Genomic DNA, 18640 nt, shown 5'->3' with positions numbered 1-18640 from the left:
GTGTCCAACAAATCATTAATCGACTCCAATTATAAATAGGCACATTTATAAAGACAAATGCAAAATAGTTATTACACAAACTTAAGCATTCAATTTCTTACCAACCTTCTGTGATCATATTCATTGATTTCATATTTACTCTTAAGAGAGAATTCATAAGCAAGAGTTGTTCATTCTTGAACATACTCTGTTTATTCCTGTTTTCACTACTTGAAACAAAAGAGCATAAAAGGTTTTACCCATTACCTTTGTAAGGGGGAATGAATCACACGTGAAGTTTAGGATTGTGTAGAGGGAACCAAGAGCTCTATTTAATCTTGGTAGGGTAATTAAAGAAAATCTTAAGTATGACTTAAGAACTGGATGTTGGCTCAAGTGGTTGACGCTAAACTAAGATAAATACACATGCATTGCTTCTTTCATTTACTCTCAATATATTGGTGATATCATTCTTTAATTTGTCTCTTTTATTATGCAAAATTTGTTAAAATTTTATTTAGCCCAATTCATCACCTCTTAATTTACACAAATAAGGCTACATGCAAGTGTAAATAGTTAAACTCAACAATACCTAATGTTGGCAATAATAAGTATTCAAATACACAAACTAAAGAACTAGTAATTTTACTTATAAAGCTATATGTCATGCTCAATCCATGCCATTCTCATAGGATAATGACAATATCAAACACACTTAATCAGTAATGATGCCAACCATTATGCACAAACCCAATGGGGCTACACTACATGGATTTCCATAACTTCCTTACTCACTTAGGTAAACTCTCACCCATCCATAATCATGCAATTTACTTATGTTCAATGATATATCATCATCATATACGTTAACAACGTGTTACATGCACAAGATCATACTATCAAGTCATGTATTCATAGTCAATTCTTATCATCATGCCATAACCATTCAATCACTTAATTGTATATCCATATCCTCATACACATGCTTGTTAATTCACATGACCATAATCATGCTCATTAAGATTACATTGGTAGCAATTCCATCATCACCTTATGCTTAACAACCATACTAAAATTCATTCAATCATGCCATACAACTAATGTGACCATCACATTTTAACACAAAACAACCACACAATTCAAATTAAATCAACCAATTTGTATCATCATCAAACAAGCTCATGACCACCCTTTATTATTTGCTTAACCATCAATAATAACATGCCTGCATATTCATATCACCAAGCTCACCTCTAGCAAAATAACAAACAACTTATAATTGCAAACAACAATTATCTACTAAAATTTAACTCTCAGTTACCTCAACTCTTAGTTTACCACACTAACAGTAGCTTTAGATTCTAAGGGAGCCCCCAACAATTCCATTAGCTCTAAAAGTCAATAAATCTACAATAAATACCACTAAAAAATTATTAATAATTAATCATCATTAATTAATCATCAATCAAAGTTAAAATCCAAGACTCTTATTGCTTCATTAACTATAAACAACTCCCTGTCTAGATTCCAATAGCTTATTTAAACTCCCATTAATCTAACAAACACCAATAGGCTATTCCATTATCATAGACTTGATTATTTAGCTCCAAGATAAACCTTAAACACATTTTAAACATCATAAAGTATCATCATTAGTCTAATCAAAAGATTAAACCCTTAGCTATATGTTAAACAACCCCATTGGAGTCAGAAACTTTAAAATACACTCCAAAGAAACCTATAAAACACACAAGAGAGGGAGAACAAGAAGCTTAGAACCTTTCCTCAATAATCTCAAGCCTTAGAAAGCTTCAAAATGCCAAACCCTAGAAACCCTAGCAAAGGAACATTGCTCTCCTCTCAAACCCTCTTCTTTTCTCTTCTATTTCTACAACTGAACGCAAATTAGGATTTAAAATCCTAATATATCTATCGTAGCACAATGTGCCATCCACCATGATAGATGACATGGGATGAAAAACCTAAATTAGCCTACTTAATTAGGCTTAAGGTTGCCTAATAAGATTTAGAGTCTATTTTTAGTTCCCAAATAGGGTTTAATGGACTCTACGATCATCCAACCACTCTAATTAACCCAATACAGAACTCAATTAACTAATTTAACCCCTTAATTAATTTAATTAATCCTATTTTAAATTTTAGGATGTTATAGGAACTGCTTGATAACATAATATTGAATAAGTTTATTAGAAAACTATCTCGAATGGTACCTTTTCTATTAAATATGCCTATCAGTTTCTTGTGCATGTACAACTAATGCAGTGAAGAATATCTGGAAACTCTTATGGCGATGGCACATGATTCCAAAGAAAACCAAATCTTTTATGTGGCTTTTCACCCATGATGGAGTTCACATGATAGACCTTTGAGCTAGAAGAGGATTGATGGATTCATCAAGACTCGATGCATATGCTAAGAGATGGCAAGAATGCAGCTAAGCAATGGGTTTCTTTCATCCAACTAGGGCATTTAGAGAAGTTCTTCCAATTACAAGTTCAGACTAGGTACAATGGAATTTAAAGTAAGGAAATCAGGAAAAGTTTCATTAGAAAAATCTCTTGGTCTTTGCTTTTTGACTACATATGTTGGGATATTTGGGCTAATAGATTTAAGAATGTTATTGATGATAGTAGGATTGCTGACACCCACAATGCAATTTCTAGTTTATTTAAAGCTTATGTTGACAGGGACATTATGGAAAAGTCTTCCCCTAGCAGGGTTTGTGATCCGAAGACTACTATTGATAGAAGATCAGAGGTCTATTGCTTCAAACTTTTTGTTGATGGGTCTATCTTATGGAATGGCCATAATGAATGTGGAGCTGTTCTATTTGATGGGAACATGTGTTGGCAATGGGGTTTTAGCTACAAACTTTCATCTGTACCACCTATGACTACAGAGCTAATTGGATTGATCTAGGGATGCAATATATGTTGGGAGCAAGGCTATCAAAATATCTCGATATTCATGGACAGTGCGGAAGCAATTAATCTTGTAGTGCGAAACATGTTGAGAACCACTCGTTCCAGGATATCATAGCTGATGCTCATACTTTATACCATAGAGATTGAAATGTCTCCCTTAATGTGTGTTATAGGGAGGAAAATTTTTTTGCTGATTCTATTGCTAAGTTTGCCCATAAGTTAGATTCTATTTTTTGCCTATTTGACCATCCCCCACCTCGTATAAGGGGGTGGATGATATGGAAAGAGGAGCAGATTGATTGTGCTGTACTAATATTCCCTTTGTGTTTTCTATGTTCTAGTAGTTTCCATTTCTGATTCAAAAAAAACACATAATAAAGGTAAATTTTAAAATATATAATATTTATTATATTTGTTTTATGATATAATTAAAACTTTTCATTATATCTTGGAAAAAAAATAAAAACTCCGGATACATGCATCCAGGCAGAAAGTGGATCTCTTTTCCAGTGCGCAATGTTGGGGCATTGCTTTGTGCCCTTGCATGGTGTGGAATCTTGGGTGCACTAATCGGTTTCCCGTTACAGAAAAGTGCATACAATAATCTAAGTATATGGATGAAAATCTTCTTGCTGTTACACAATATCATCGCGGGACTTAATATAAAATAAAGATTATATGAATGCAAAATAACTACATGCATGGTTGAATTTAAAAATGCTTAAATTTAACTAGATAATATTTAATATTAAATAATTTTATAAAAATTGAATTTAATATACTTTATTGATATTTTTTGAATGCATCTCATCCTTGCGACATGATTAACAGGATTTTTCAAATATTTCCCAACATAATTTTTTATTTCATTTTATTTCATATTCCAACGTCTTAGTGAGTATTTTTTTTTATTCATATTTATTTTCCATCAATTGTAGAATTGAAAATATGAGCCAAGCTTATCGAGCTATCTAGTTTAAACTCGTTTTCTTAGTCTCGAGCTTTGAAAATTCCGGTGATTTAGCATAAAAGGGCCTTGAGCCTGATCCGTATAAATCAGAAAAATAGGTTTGGACTATCCATTTAACTTTAAGCATGTATTTGTTTTCCTTTTTCAGAAGGATAAGGTATATTTATACCTTTAGATTAAATTTAGACATTAGAATATGTATTTCAATTTTAAAATTTAGATATGTATTATTCAATTTGGGCTTTAGAGCATTTTAATTTGTCCTTTAAAGCTTGAATATATGACACAACAATGTGAAATTTATTTTTTACAAAATGGACCAAAAGGATTACTACTTTTAAGAAAAACAAAATAAAAATGGACTTTTGACCCAACCTTTGCTTGATCAATAAAGACTAAGTTATAGGAAATTGCTAACTTTGCAAAAATAGGACTTCTGGGTCTAAGTTCGTAAGAGCCAGACCGATATGGGCATCCTAATCACTTGTTGCGTATAAGAATACAAATTCCAGGGTCAAAAGTCCAGTGAAGATTTCAGTGGAAAAATTGTAGGAAGAATTTCAATAAGGATTAGAGATCTGACTTAATTATTAGTTGGTCTCAAAAGTTTAAAATTTTAGTTCAATTCAAGAGGATTGAAGTGAAAATAATTTCAATAATGAAAAGACTAGAAGATCCTTCACTTGTTAATTTTGTCCGAGATATAGAATTGTTAATTGTTAATTGTCTTGCTTTACTAATTAATTTACCAATATCAGTTATAAATTATAAGACTTAAACATTAGTTGTTCAATCACAAGCAGCAACATCAATTATTAATTTGCTAATTCTATTTGTTAATTTATCAATATCAATTGTAAATGATTGATAAGTCTTGTAATTTATAACTGATATTAGTAAATTAACAAGTAGAGTTAGTAAATTAACAACTAATATTGTTGCTTATTTGACAAATTGATATAATTTATAACTAATATTGATAAATTAATAACTAACGATTCTGCATCTTAGATAAAATTAATAAGTGAAAAATACTTTAATCTTTTTACTATTAAAATTATTTTTACTTTAATTCTCCTAGATCAAATTGGAGTTTTAGATTTTTTTTTTTTAGAATCCACTAATAATTAACTCACATCCCTGCTCTTTAATTAAAATTCTCTCAAAATTATATAGTAGCTTGGGAGGGTTTGAATCTCTAAATATGCAATCTCTTTAACCTTGATGAGTAACCGCGCTCAAACGGAGGAAGCAATAAGGATGGGAAAAAAAGAAGAAAGACTTAAGGAACTTGACAAAAACCTTGGCGGAAACTGTTGCACTAATTTTTTTTTCCCTTTATTTTATTTATTTATTTATTTTAGGTTCATATCAAACAAATACGAAAGCAGATCCTCTCCACTGCTCGCCTCCCCCCCCCCCCCCCCAATCTCTATTTTTAGATTAGATAACAAATGCCCAGACTAATTCGAACCTTTATCATGTAAAACCATTATTACTAATAACAATCTCACAAATATCTTTAAAAAAGCCTTTGTCATATTTATTTAATATAATTGTATATCTCAGGACCTGAACTTGATACCACAAGATAAATTAATTCAATTCCTTCAATTAGATGAATCAAATACTCCTCAATAAAACAAACAAAGAATTTTAAACTATTGAAATTTAACATGTATAGTGTATAACTGCAATAAAATAAATAAACAAAAAAATTAATTTATAAATAATTTTCATAATAGTGTGCATCTGTGAACCGTGCATGTCAAATTTTTTTTAAGAAAATTAAATTTACATATTTTAACATGATAATTATTTTATAAAATAATTAAAAGTTAATATGTAATTTGAATCATAAACTATAAGTCCAGGAGTGATTTGAACCTTAAACTTTTAAAAGGTATATTTTAAATTTTAAATAATTGAAGTTAAGATAATTTCATCTCTATTGTTAAATTTCAACAAACGTTTATTAAATTGGGACTTAATCTGTGATTTTTTTTAAAATTTCACTCTCCCTCTCTCTTACTCCCATTTTGTAAAAATTACATATTAGACCACAATTTAATAAACATTTGTTTAAACTTAATAATATGGACAAAATTACTCCAACTTTAATTATTTAAAATTTAGAATGTATCTTTTAAAAATTTAATATTCAAATCACCTCTAAATTTATAATTTAAAATTTAAATTATATATTAACTCAATGATTGAATTTGTTGGTGAAAAACAACTAAATCAGAACTTCTTTGGGATGGAGGAAAGAAAAATGAGAAAGAGGATGAAGAGAATGCAGACCAACAAATATGCAACCAAAGTGCCCTTAGAGTCGTTGTCAATGTCAGAAATCCCGAAGCCTTGTGAAGTCATTAGTGCCACATGATGACACAACATGTACAATAAGAATTGTCACCACCGTCACACAAAATACTCTCTTTAATTTTATTTATAAATTATTTTTATTAACTTTATTAATATTAATATAATAAAAATATAAAAAATAAAATTTAATAAAGTTATAAATATAACTCTCAAAAAGTAAATAAATTATATAATATTATTTTTTATCTTTTTTCTTATTTCTTAAAAATAATTTAAATATTTTATTTAAAATAAAATATTATTATTAATTTAATAATTTATAAAATAAATTATTTTATTTTTTAAAAAGTGATTAATAAAGTGGATAAAAAGAAGTTCAGAGCAATGGAAGTGAATCCAAAAGAAGCACGCTCTCGAGGCCAACTGTAAAGCGACGAGCATCTGTCCAGTACTTTTACAAGCAAGTAGCAACCGATTTAACCACAAACCCAAAGAAGGCCACAGATGCAAGAAATGCCAAAACAGAAAATTAAGGCCTGTTTGGTTTTTTTTTTATTTTTTATTTTTAAAAATTATTTTGTAATACAATTTTTAAAATTATTTTTTAAAATAAAATAAAATGAAAATATATTTGGTCATATTAATTTAAAAAAATTTTAAAATTAAAAATAGAACAATAGTGATTATTATATATGGTTAATTATGGTGATTCATGATTAAAGATTGGTCAACATAATTGTAATTTTCAATTATCAAATATCGTATATTTTAAAAATAAATAAAATAAAATAAAATGAAAATAACTTGGAGTTATTTTTAAAAAAAATTAATAAATGAAAATAGTTTTGCAACTGAGTAATTAGAAAACACTTAATTAAAAATGTTTTTAAAATTTTTCTTCTTTCAAAAATTAAAAATAACTTTTAAAAATAAAAAACAAACAGGCTTTAAAGCACCCAACAAAACAAACGAAGCAAGGTTGGTCTATGACAATATGACAGTTCGAATATGAATATATATGTAATATTGATAAATTATAAATTATATTTTATAAGCGATTTTCGTTGACAGAATTACTTTTATGTCATTCACATCACAATGAAGACTCATTGTCGTCAACTAAACATAGCAAAATCAAAATTTTATCATTTTACAATACTAAGTTATCAATAAACTCTGTGATCTTTAATTGTGTTTTGGGTATTTAATTGTTGTTCCACATTTATTTTTTTTAATTGAGACATGAATTATTCAACTTTAACTAAAATTTTACAAATTTTTGGTTATATATAGTTAAATATTTATATTTAAATAAAGTTAGATAATTATTATTATTTGACATTATATTTTTACCAGAATAAAAAATAATTTCCATTCTATGATAACATTTAATTTTAATTTGTCTAAAATATTAAAAAAAATTAAATTTTAAGGTAGTTGCATAGAAACATCCTTTACCTTTAAAAGTTTAAAATTAACCACATTAATCTTTTCTTTTTTATCATAGATTCCTCTGCTATTATTTTTTACTTATCTTATCAACAGAAATTGCCATATCATTAACAAATGGACATGTAGCAGCTTATATGACATCCTATGTAAGCTAATAATAACTTTATAAAAAAATTACCCATATTTTTTTGTTATTAGTGGTGCACATTTTTCTTGTTTTAAAGTATAAAATTTTAGTTATATGATTCCTCTTCAAGTTGTGTTAAAAATAATTAAATTATTTTTTCATGTCAGGTGCCATTTGTATCTCATTAATCTGATACAGAAAATTCTATTCATATGATAATAGAGTTATTAATGGTATGGGGTTTTGCAAATAAAATAAAACAAAACAAAAAGTTAGGAATGTTAATTTTAAATATTTAAAGATAAAGAATGTGTACTGCATTAAAGTTTTGGAAAGTTTCATATATTTTAACCTTTTAATTTTGATGGCCTAGATAGATATTAAGCACAATGTGCTCATTGAACTTAATTTGACAAAAAGAGGTAGATCCACAGGTAATGTACATCAAACAAGTTTTGCCAATATGTAATATAACATTAATAATTAGAAGAAGTTCAGCCCAATCTACAAGCTATACTACAAGGCATACATAAATGCATTGAGGAAATGCATTAAACAAACAAATCAAACAGCCAATTCTTGTTGCTGTTGCGGCTTTTGGTGATGAGAATTATTAGATTCTTCATCATTGGAGCATAATAAATGAGCCTTTAGTGATGATGATGATGAAGATGAAAATGATTTTGCTAAGCTCAATGAAGAATTTGGAAAGTCCAAAGGAGGTTGCATCAGCAGCATTTCTCTGTGGAGATGTGCACTGTAAGCTTGGAAGGTGTTTGGTGTCACGTTTAAGTGAAAACTCATCCCGAATAGGAAATCCAACTCCAGAAAATTCATCTCTATTGTGCTTATTCCTCCAACTTTTGCATAGTATGCATTGTTATAGTACCTGAATATTTGCAAAATCCCATCAAACATGAGGGTAAAAAATTTAGCCTCCTACTTAAAAAATTAGTATAATTTACATATGGTTCCAAAAAATATTAGTATCATACAACTTCAGTTATTAGTATTTGATCCATATAATAATTCTTAGGCAGTGTTTAATACACAAAAAAAAACATTTTTTTTTAAAAAAAATGAAAATGCACGTAAGAAAATGCGATAGATGGATTATTTATTTTCTTTTTAAAAATATTTCTATCAAACATTGCATTAAAGTAAGAATTCAAGCTTGAATATTGTAAATACTAAAAAGAAACTATGTTATAGAGATTTATTTAATGAAGTTGACTTAACCTGGATTCTAATTAGTCAATATTGTATGTCAAATACTGAATTTCTACATGTATTCGACCCCACATTTACAAGTTGAGCTAGCCAATTAATTTTAGAAAATACAAAAATTGTAACTTATTTTTATAATTTTTGAAGAAAAAGGTTCCTAATTTTTTAAAAAAATATAAATATCATTAAAATATAAATATGAGTAATTTGTTGTCATATTTCTTTGACATTTTATCTGTCTAATGGTACTAAAATACATTCTTAAAATGAATTAATACAATTCTTGGACATCTCATGATTGCGTGTACAAATATTAGCTGGCTAGTGTCACATGGTTAGGTTGTCTCTGTCTCCTGGAAAGCCAGCCTGGACCAACTTTGGTATGCTTCACAAGCAAAACCATCTTTAATTCCATTCTTCGAGCCAAGAATAACTTTCCATCTTAAAACTTTATTAAAATAGTTTTTTGTATCTCAAATCGAAAGAATAAAAGAAAATAAACCACCCACATTTAATAAAAAACAAAGCAACTATTAATTAATTAATTAAAACTATTTAATGTTTATTTATAAATAAAATACTTCATAATTAAGAAGATCCAACATGCTTTTTTGAAGTAATCACACAGATCTGTTCTCTAAAACCAGACTTTTAAAAAAAGAGATCAAAACTCATAATTCAACATTAGTCTGAGCATAAAAAAAACTTAAAAATACATACATAAATACACAGAATTCAAATATTGATTGAGTGCAAGAAATCTTAAAAACACACATACATAATCACACATTTCTAAAAAAAGGGTCAAAACTTAAAATAATTCACGATTGATTGAGAATAAGAAAATTTTAAAACACACACATTATCAGGAGAAGAGATCAAAACCCAGAAATAACTCAAAAAACTTGGAAACATACACGCAAACACATATTCCCTACAAGACAAAAATCCTAGGATTCAACGCTGAACCGACAGAGAAAGAGAGACAGAGACTTACATGTCGTCCATGAATTTAGCAGCAACCATGACGCTGGTGATGAGGAGGCGATGAACATTGAAGGAATTGATAGGCAAAGAAGGTTGTCTCTGAGTGAAACGATCCAGATAGACGTAAGCAACAACGAAGCAAGAGGGACTACAATTAGCGTACTTGAAGATTCTTTCGAGGTAGCTATGAATGGAGATCGTGGGTCTGGATAAGCCATGGAAGACAGAGATTCTCAGAGGTTGGTGATTCTGGTTAGCGTCGTTTGACTCAGCCACCCTTTTGAGCAGAGAAGAAAGGAAAGTGATGAGATTCGTCATCACATTTGGGTTCTCAAGCTCTGCCATATCCACCAATCCAAGCTTCTTCTTCAAATTCTCATGTTTCAGAGATGTCTGCGTTTTATATAAACATGAGGTCATAAGGATTCTCAATTTGTTCTGTTGTACACTCATCTAGGACAGAGTGAAGAATTAGCTTTGTGACCAAAAAACCCCTAGGAATTTAAATTTTGACGGACAAGTGGGCATTTATGGGCTTTGTGTCCTTTTCGGCTTGAAAGTGGTGTGTTTTTGAGTTGGGTCATCATTTTCAAAAATTGACTTGTTAAGGAGGGGAAAAAAAAAGGAAGGGGTTATTCAATGTTTAAAAAAAAAATCATGTTTTGTCTAAAATGAGGTCATTATCATGGCAACTTTAAAATGATTATGTTCATTATGCATGATAGGACAATTTCATATAGACTAAAGTAATAAGCATCCTTACAAAGATACATACACGCATGCATGCAAGAGAGAAAATAAGGTTTAATTTAAATAGGACATTAGTAGCATTCATTATTTCCAAAACTTGGTTACCTCACCAGCCGAAAATATATTTATTTTATTTGCTAAGTGAGTTGATGTGAAATTGTGAATTAAGTCATAGAAGCTCACTAATTACATGATAGATCTTATGATTTAAAGAGTACTTGTAAACAATGTAATTCTCTATACATTTCTAAAGTTTATATTGATATTAATAATATTTTTTTATGAAACCATCTAATATTTGAAAAGCGTTATGGGAGTTCGATAATTTGGATTGAGCAAAGAAAAGAGTAATAAAGGTGGAAAAACTCTCACAAAAATTATTTAATTTGTTACTAATCTTTGTCAATATTTCTCTATATTAATTGATATATTTATCGGTAGTTTGACTGTTTTTCTCTTATAAATTGTACATATTCAAAGTATTAAGATAGTGTATAATTAATTATTTGTATCCACAATTGTAAAATTTTTAATAGTAATGTATACTAAATTACAAATGTAATACGTACATTACAAGAATTCAATTACATATTCTTAAATTATAAACATAAATTAATTAATAAATAAAAATATAAAGGTTAATAAAGTGATTTTTATTTTATTGTATTTAAAATTTTTTAAGCCATGGAAAAGGGGGGAGGTGTGTAATAATTTTTTAATAATGTAGACTAAATTAAAATTGTTATACATTACAAGGATTCAATTTTAAATTATAAATATCATATTGATAAATAAATAAAAATATAAAGATTATAAATGTGATTTATATTTTATTCCTTCATTCTGAGGATGCTTGACATGGAAAGGAGGAGAGGCGTGTTGAATGAGGAACGCAGTGGAGATTTGCATAAACGACATGTAGTTTTCAGGAGATTAATTAGTGAAAACGGTGATGGCCAATCCATACGCATCATGTGAAGACATGTGAGAAAATTGTGACTCCAAACGAGTGGGTCCCACGTGGCATGTGTTTTGATTCCGCACAACACAACTTGGGGTGACATAACATGGATTTGCTATGTTAGTTAAAGGCATTACTAAATCCTCTTATCATGTACGTTGTACCCATTTTTCTGCATGCCCCATAAAACAAATACACAGGCCCTTTGGGTTTAAGATCGCTTCATGTGACCTAAATCCATTTTTTGAATAATAATATAATATAATAAGGATATACTTTAATTGAAAATTTATATAATGTTAAGAAAAAAAATATACTCCATCTGTTAAAAAATATAAGGCATTTTTAATCGAATCTCACCCCTCAATAAAATAATTACTTACTTTTAAACTAACTCTATCTTTTCATATTTACTCCTATTAAACACTCTATAATAAATATAAAGTCATTATTAATAGGGACACTTTTGAAAAAAAAAACAATTATTATACTTCGAAAGACTAAAAATATATTACATTTTTTAACATTCAACTCCTCAAAAAATATCTTATATTTTTGAACGGAGGGAGTACTTGTTATGAATGAGAGGTGAGGTATTTATTGTGTCCCTTGGATTAGTCTTACTTAAACATTTAAAGAGATTTGAATTTAATAAGTGTCTTAAGTATATTCATTTAATGAATATCTCAATTATAATTGTTGAATTTCATCAACACTTTTAAAAGTATTAAGATATATTTCTTTTCAAAAACTCAAAACAACCAACAAAATCAAAATATTCATTATTTATATTATTCCCATAAAAAATTTGGGATTTGATAGCTTTTGAGCATTATATAATAAAATATTTGACAATTTGATTAAATCAAACAGTAGTTATCATGTCTTAAGTAAGTGTACTTGGTTCACTTAATAGATCCAAATCCTACTTTATAGGTCAATTCTCAAAAAAAATCATACTAATAAGTCAAATAAATCCTGACCAAATAACATGCATGCATGCATTTGTGGAAGAAATATTTTTATTTTTGAAAAAATAATTATGCTTATTAACATATTTTTGTTATGTTGGTCCAAAGCATTGCTGAATTCTCTGCTTGCTCCTATTTCCCTTCCTGCCCCATAAAACAAATCTATAGACTGTTTAGGTTCAAGATCGATTCATGTGATCCAAATCCATTCTTGGGTTTGAAAATTATTTTTTCTAAGTAAAACATGAAAAGAAATATATTTTTAATGATAATATAGAATAATAAGAATGGGATATAATAAAGATTTATATAATTATTATAATAAAAATCACATAATTTTAGAATTACAGGTTCATGTACTTGCCATGTTATAATTAATTTTGAATGTGAATAATAAAAAAGGTGGAGACATTCAAATAAAAACAAGAGAGAAGCAAAAACAAAAAATAAAGTGGAGACTGAATCTCATTCGGCTTCAGTGCTTGCGCATCACTGTCTTTTTCTCTCTTAAATAAATGTTATTTAACAAATAAATATTATTTAATAAAAGAAAACCTTTGAATAATAAAAAATATACTCCCTCTGTTTAAAAATATAAGGCATTTTTAAAGGAGTTGGATGTTAAAAAATATAAAGCATTTTTAATCTTTCAAAGTATAATCATTGTCTTTTTTTTTTTCAAAAGTACCTCTATTAATAATGACTTAATATTTATTGTAGGGTATTTAATAGGGATAAATATAAAAAAATATCATTAGTTTGAAAGTAGATAACTATTTTATTGAGGGTGAGATTAATTAAAAATGTTTTATATTTTTAAACGGAAGGAGAAAATATTATTTAAGATAAATGATAATTTAATTAGTGTTAATGTGGCTGATTCAATTACTTAATTTAAAAAATACAGTAGGCACATGTAAGAAATTTAGTAAAATCAATTCTTTATATCTTTTTTATCAATTTCTCAAATTAAAATTAAAATTTGAAAAGAGGGATAGTATATCAATAATACTATATATAACAAATATATGATGTAGTTAGAAAACAATACAATTGTTTACAAATTTAGTCACGTGCTAATTATGTTATTGTTGAAAATCTGCACAGTTGTCATGTTTTAACTAGGGAATCCAAATTTGACTAGATTCATAGATTTAGAATCTAATAGGTAAGTGATTGAATGTGTCTATGAGTTCATTGGAAATTGAGCAATGAGAACAAGTATAATTTACTGGGAAATTAAAGTAGCTGGCTGTGTACTATAGAGAAGTACAGCTAGAATGCGATGGACTTTGCTTAATGATGGATACAAGTCAAGTAAAACCAGCTGGGTATTTATTGGCTGTAATTTTTAACAGATAAGACCCCCTTTATTTTTATTTTTGTGGCAACTTGACCTTTTGGTCTAAACAAACAAAAGTCATATTAGTATAGTTTATTCAAATATTTTATTTTATTTATTTTGTTATGGGTTTTCGATTACAAGAATGCCACTAATACACACGCACGCACACACATTATCCTTATTATTTATATGCACTATCATTGGATGAAATTGAATATTGTCAGATATGATTAAAGATGCATTGTTGCGATTTTACTAAGGGAAAATGGGAGAAAATTTTCCTTGTGATATGAAAACAACAATAATATCTCATAAAATATAATAATTCTTCTCAAGTCTTTTGAAATCTTTTTGACATTAATATCTTTTGTGAAATGACTAAAATAACCTCAATTTAAAATAAAAAAGAAATGAATCCAGTGATTAAAAAATTTGCAAAACGAAACCTATCATTTGCTGTCTTATTTTAGTTATGACTTGAAGAAAAAGTAGTAATTACCCAAGCCAAAGTAATCACTAAGATTTATAACTTAAGTGATTAAAAAATTTGCAAAGCAGATGTTGTAATTACTTATCTCACTTTAGTTATTGCCAAAAGAAAAAATATTTATTATTTAAATTAAAATAGTCACTGATATTTACAACACTTAAATTGATTAAAAAATTTGCAAAGTGAAAATTGTTATTTGCTATCATATTTTAGTCATTATCAAAATAAAAATAATTGTTATTTAAATCAAAGTAATCACTAATATTTAAACTGGGATTATTATAGTTATTTTACTAAAGATATTAATGTCATAAAAGCCTCAAAAAATTTAAAAGAATTACCATATTTTACAGTACTTCATTATTATTTATATATTTTAAAAAAAATTTCTATATCATTTTCCTTTTTACTAATGGATGGATGGAGTAAGTTGAATTGCAACACAAGTAGGTGGGCCATTTTTATTGTGGGGAAAAAAGGTGGGCTGGGGCAAGCTTGCATATCGTATAAAATTTGAGAAATGTGTCAAATTTTTCAAGCCTTATAAATAATGTAACTTACTAAAAATTTTATATCATCAATATATTCTTTCCAGTCCTTAATTTTTAATTTTTTAATATAAGGCAAAGTTAAAACAATTAATGTCTTTTGTTTTTTCAAAATTTACCTCTTGTTTATTTATTATTCTTTGATATACTCCCTCTACACTTATTTATAAGACAAAAATAAAATAAATTTTATCCTATTTTTAAGTCATATTATTAAATTTTATTTTAAATTCTTTCTTTTACTTTTCATTACTGTTGAAGAGAGAAAGTATGTTATCAAAATATAAGCGTAGGGATAAAGTCAAGAACTTATTAAATTTTTAGATAGAATTAATGAATTTTAAAATTTTTCTTAATTGTAATGAAATGTGCTAGAAATAATTTATAAATAAAATAAGAGAACTAATCCTTAATTGCAAAGAGGGGAAAATTAAGAAGTTACATATTTTTTTAAAGTAATTTTAAGGTACAACTACCATTTTTTCCCCTTAATAAGAGGAAAAATTGGTTCAGTTTGCCTTATATTAAAGAGAAGATGGAGTATAATAAATTACAAGAGAAGCCACACTTTTTTATAAGTCATAAATAATTTAATTTATTTATCAAATTACATGCAATGCATAGTTTGAGGCACACATTTAGTTGATATATTTATCATTTGGTAACTTTTAATTTTAGATTTTTTTTCCCTCTAAATTTCAGTTTTTTTTTCTTCCACTTTGAAGAAAATGGGTAAAGGATGAATGTAATTTATAAACAAGATTAGATTTAACAATAAGGCTTATCTTTTACAATATGACGAACCAAGATTCAAATTCATGCTAGAAGAAGTGCTCATATTTAGTATCCAACTAAACTTTAAATAAAACTAGTAAAGTACCCATGCGATGCACGAGCTATACATAATTATTTTTTCTAATAAGTGACATATCTATTATTTATAATGAACTAAAGTTTTTATAAATAAGTGTCAATTTTGGAGGAAGATTTTTCTCAAAAGAATAACTTGTAGCATACTATTTCCAATACTCCGTATAGGATAGTGGAGCTATGTAATTATCATTTTTAATGTTAAATATGCATATTAGAGTTAAGTAAATGTAAAAACTAAATTAATACGGTGTGAATGGATACGATAAGAAGCATATTAATAAAAATATATAATTAATTAGATTAAATTATCCAAAACTTCCTTATAAACAACATTAGAAGTTGTTTGTGGATTGACCATCCTCATCAAAAATCAATATTTTTAAACCTTTCCTACTTCGAACACGAGAAACAGCAACATATAACTGGCCGTGCATGAAAGCAAGACGAGGCAAGTACAAACCGACATTACACAGGCTCTAGCCTTGGCTTATATTAATGGTCATTGCAAAAGCTAGCATAATAGAAAATTGCCTCCTTTTCATTGTAAATGGAAACCTAGAATCAGATGGACACAGCAATATGAGATATACATACTTTCATCCCTGTAGTTGACTTAGACATTACTTGGGCCTCAATCACATGTTTTCTAGTTCTTGTAACTATGAGGTGTGTATCATTGCACAACCCCATAGACTTATCAATGCTTCGGATCAAAATAATTGGGGCACCGACTTTTAGCCTTATTTCATAATTCAGGAGTCTTGACATTGTAATTGAATTTAGAAAATCTACAAAGTGTAAGTCATTAAGTGAATTCATGTCTCCATCATCTTTTAAAACACTATCAAAACTCAAGTATACAACTTCCTCTCCAAGGATCATAGATAACATATACCTGTTTACTTCTTCAACCACAGCCCCATAAGGGCTAAGATAGCCCTATCTCTAAAATATGAAGAATTATTGACATTGTAAAGGAAATTTGAGAAAGTTGAATTAACAATAGAGTTTATTGGATAATCTAAACCATACAATAACATATTAGGTAGGATCTTAATATCCACAGATCCTTCATTAACTGTAACAGCAGTCCCATCACCAATTGAGATACTCCAGTCAATAAAATCTTGAATAGTACTATTAGATGCAATATTATTTGTTGCCATTAGTCTCATGTTTCTTGTTAGTATATGAAGTTGATAATTATCCCATATGTACAAAGAGTTAATAGTAGTAAAAACAATCTCTTCTCTAGATCCACCTGGAATAATAGGAAGGATCTGCCTAAAGTCTCTACCAAACACAATAACTTCTCCTCCAAATAGAAGATTAGCAGCCAATGGATTACTAAACTTTAGAATATCTTTTAAGTATTTATTAAGAGCTTTAAAACAAAACTTGCATGCCATCAAAGCCTCATCCTATATAATTAATGACGTGTGAACCAATAACTTAAGTAAGTTACTTCCTTGTTTTATGCTACATATAGTGTCTTCTATCATAGAAAGTGGAATACAAAATTGTGAGTGAGTTGTTTGTCCACCTGAAAGCAATAAAGAAGCTATCTCGCTTGATGCTACATTAAGAATAATTTTACCTCTAGATCTTAATGAAGCAAACAGTGTCTTCTAAACATACATTTTCCCATATCCAATAAGTCTATAGAGGAAAAAAACTCCTCATTTGTTAGATGTAATACCACTAATGATTTTATTGTAAATTATCTTTTACTTAGGAGTTAGTTTCCATAGCAACTTTGCTAATTCAGTAGACAACGCAACCAGCTTGACATGTCAGGTAAAGGCATAGGATCATAATCTGTGAGACTTTTCCCATTAGATTGAAGTATTTTTTAATTTCAATCAATGTATAGCTGTGTAAATCAACATCATCTAACTGTAATCCTATGAAAATAATGTTGTTACATTAGCAATGTTGTCTGATAATTTATATAAACTATAATTGATATTATTAAATTGTAGAACAAATTAAAGAATGCAAATGTAATTACTACATACCATGATGTCTAGTAATATTTCTTTGCCTATACATAATATCATCTAATAAGAAGACCCATGTACTATCCCATAAAACCTCTAGTCGAGATAAAGAATTACAGATAAGAGCATTGCAGAATAGCCTTTTTAGAAATTTTCCGAATGCCCATTGGCTTGCTTCTCTAATGCCATCAATATATTCTTTGTCATCATCTAATAATCCCAGTGCATAACAAGCATCTCTAAAAGTAGGGTGAACGACTCCATCAATGGTGTGTATACTCTCATATGAGGTACAACCTTTGACAATGGTTAATAGGGTATGCAAATAATACAATTCACACTACTTAAAAGGGTATAGTACAATCTTCTTATTGAAAAACCCTACTTCCTAGGTTGCCACTCACATAAATCTTTCTTATAAACAAATTTAGTAGGAATTTAGGATATGTTAAGCCTTTAGCCTCATTATTATTTTCATCATCATTAGCATCAAACCATGCCTTAAGCATTATAGTCTTTCCTGCATTGCAATTAATAGTTGAATCTAATGGTTCATCATCATCAAATATGACATTTCGTTAGTTGGGCAAGTGGAAAGTTAACCTTTCAATAGATGGTTTTCTATAATTGATATCAAAAGCAAATATTCTCCATATAAATTCATAAGGAGACAAATATCTACAATCA

The 18640-nt window shown here is 28.2% G+C and overlaps 1 protein-coding gene across 1 annotated transcript; it reads right to left on the bottom strand.

The window, feature by feature from the left end:
• Positions 1-8209: 8209 nt before the first annotated feature.
• Positions 8210-10440, bottom strand: LOC129291641 (cyclin-U4-1). The gene is made up of 2 exons (XM_054929121.1): positions 10026-10440; positions 8210-8690 (listed from the first exon to the last, which is right to left on the bottom strand). The coding sequence occupies exons 1-2, from the start codon at positions 10433-10435 to the stop codon at positions 8366-8368; spliced, it is 735 nt and encodes a 244-aa protein (XP_054785096.1). The 5' UTR covers positions 10436-10440; the 3' UTR covers positions 8210-8365.
• Between the last annotated feature and the right edge of the window lie 8200 nt (positions 10441-18640).

The sequence above is a fragment of the Prosopis cineraria genome, unplaced genomic scaffold (genome assembly GCF_029017545.1).
Source record: "Prosopis cineraria cultivar Desert tree isolate PC_DT_omini unplaced genomic scaffold, ASM2901754v1 PC13, whole genome shotgun sequence".
In the NCBI taxonomy this organism is placed as follows: Eukaryota; Viridiplantae; Streptophyta; class Magnoliopsida; order Fabales; family Fabaceae; genus Prosopis; species Prosopis cineraria.
Note: the sequence above shows the minus strand (reverse complement) of the source record. Positions and strands in the feature narration are given on the sequence as shown.

What these genes read in the sequence shown, in the direction of transcription:
- LOC129291641 (XM_054929121.1), bottom strand. Translation starts at nt 10,435, where the DNA reads ATGACCTCATGTTTATATAAAACGCAGACATCTCTGAAACATGAGAAT. An exon ending in GCTAAATTCATGGACGACAT is followed by an intron (nt 8,691 to 10,025) that starts GTAAGTCTCTGT and finishes GCAAATATTCAG; the next exon opens with GTACTATAACAATGCATACT.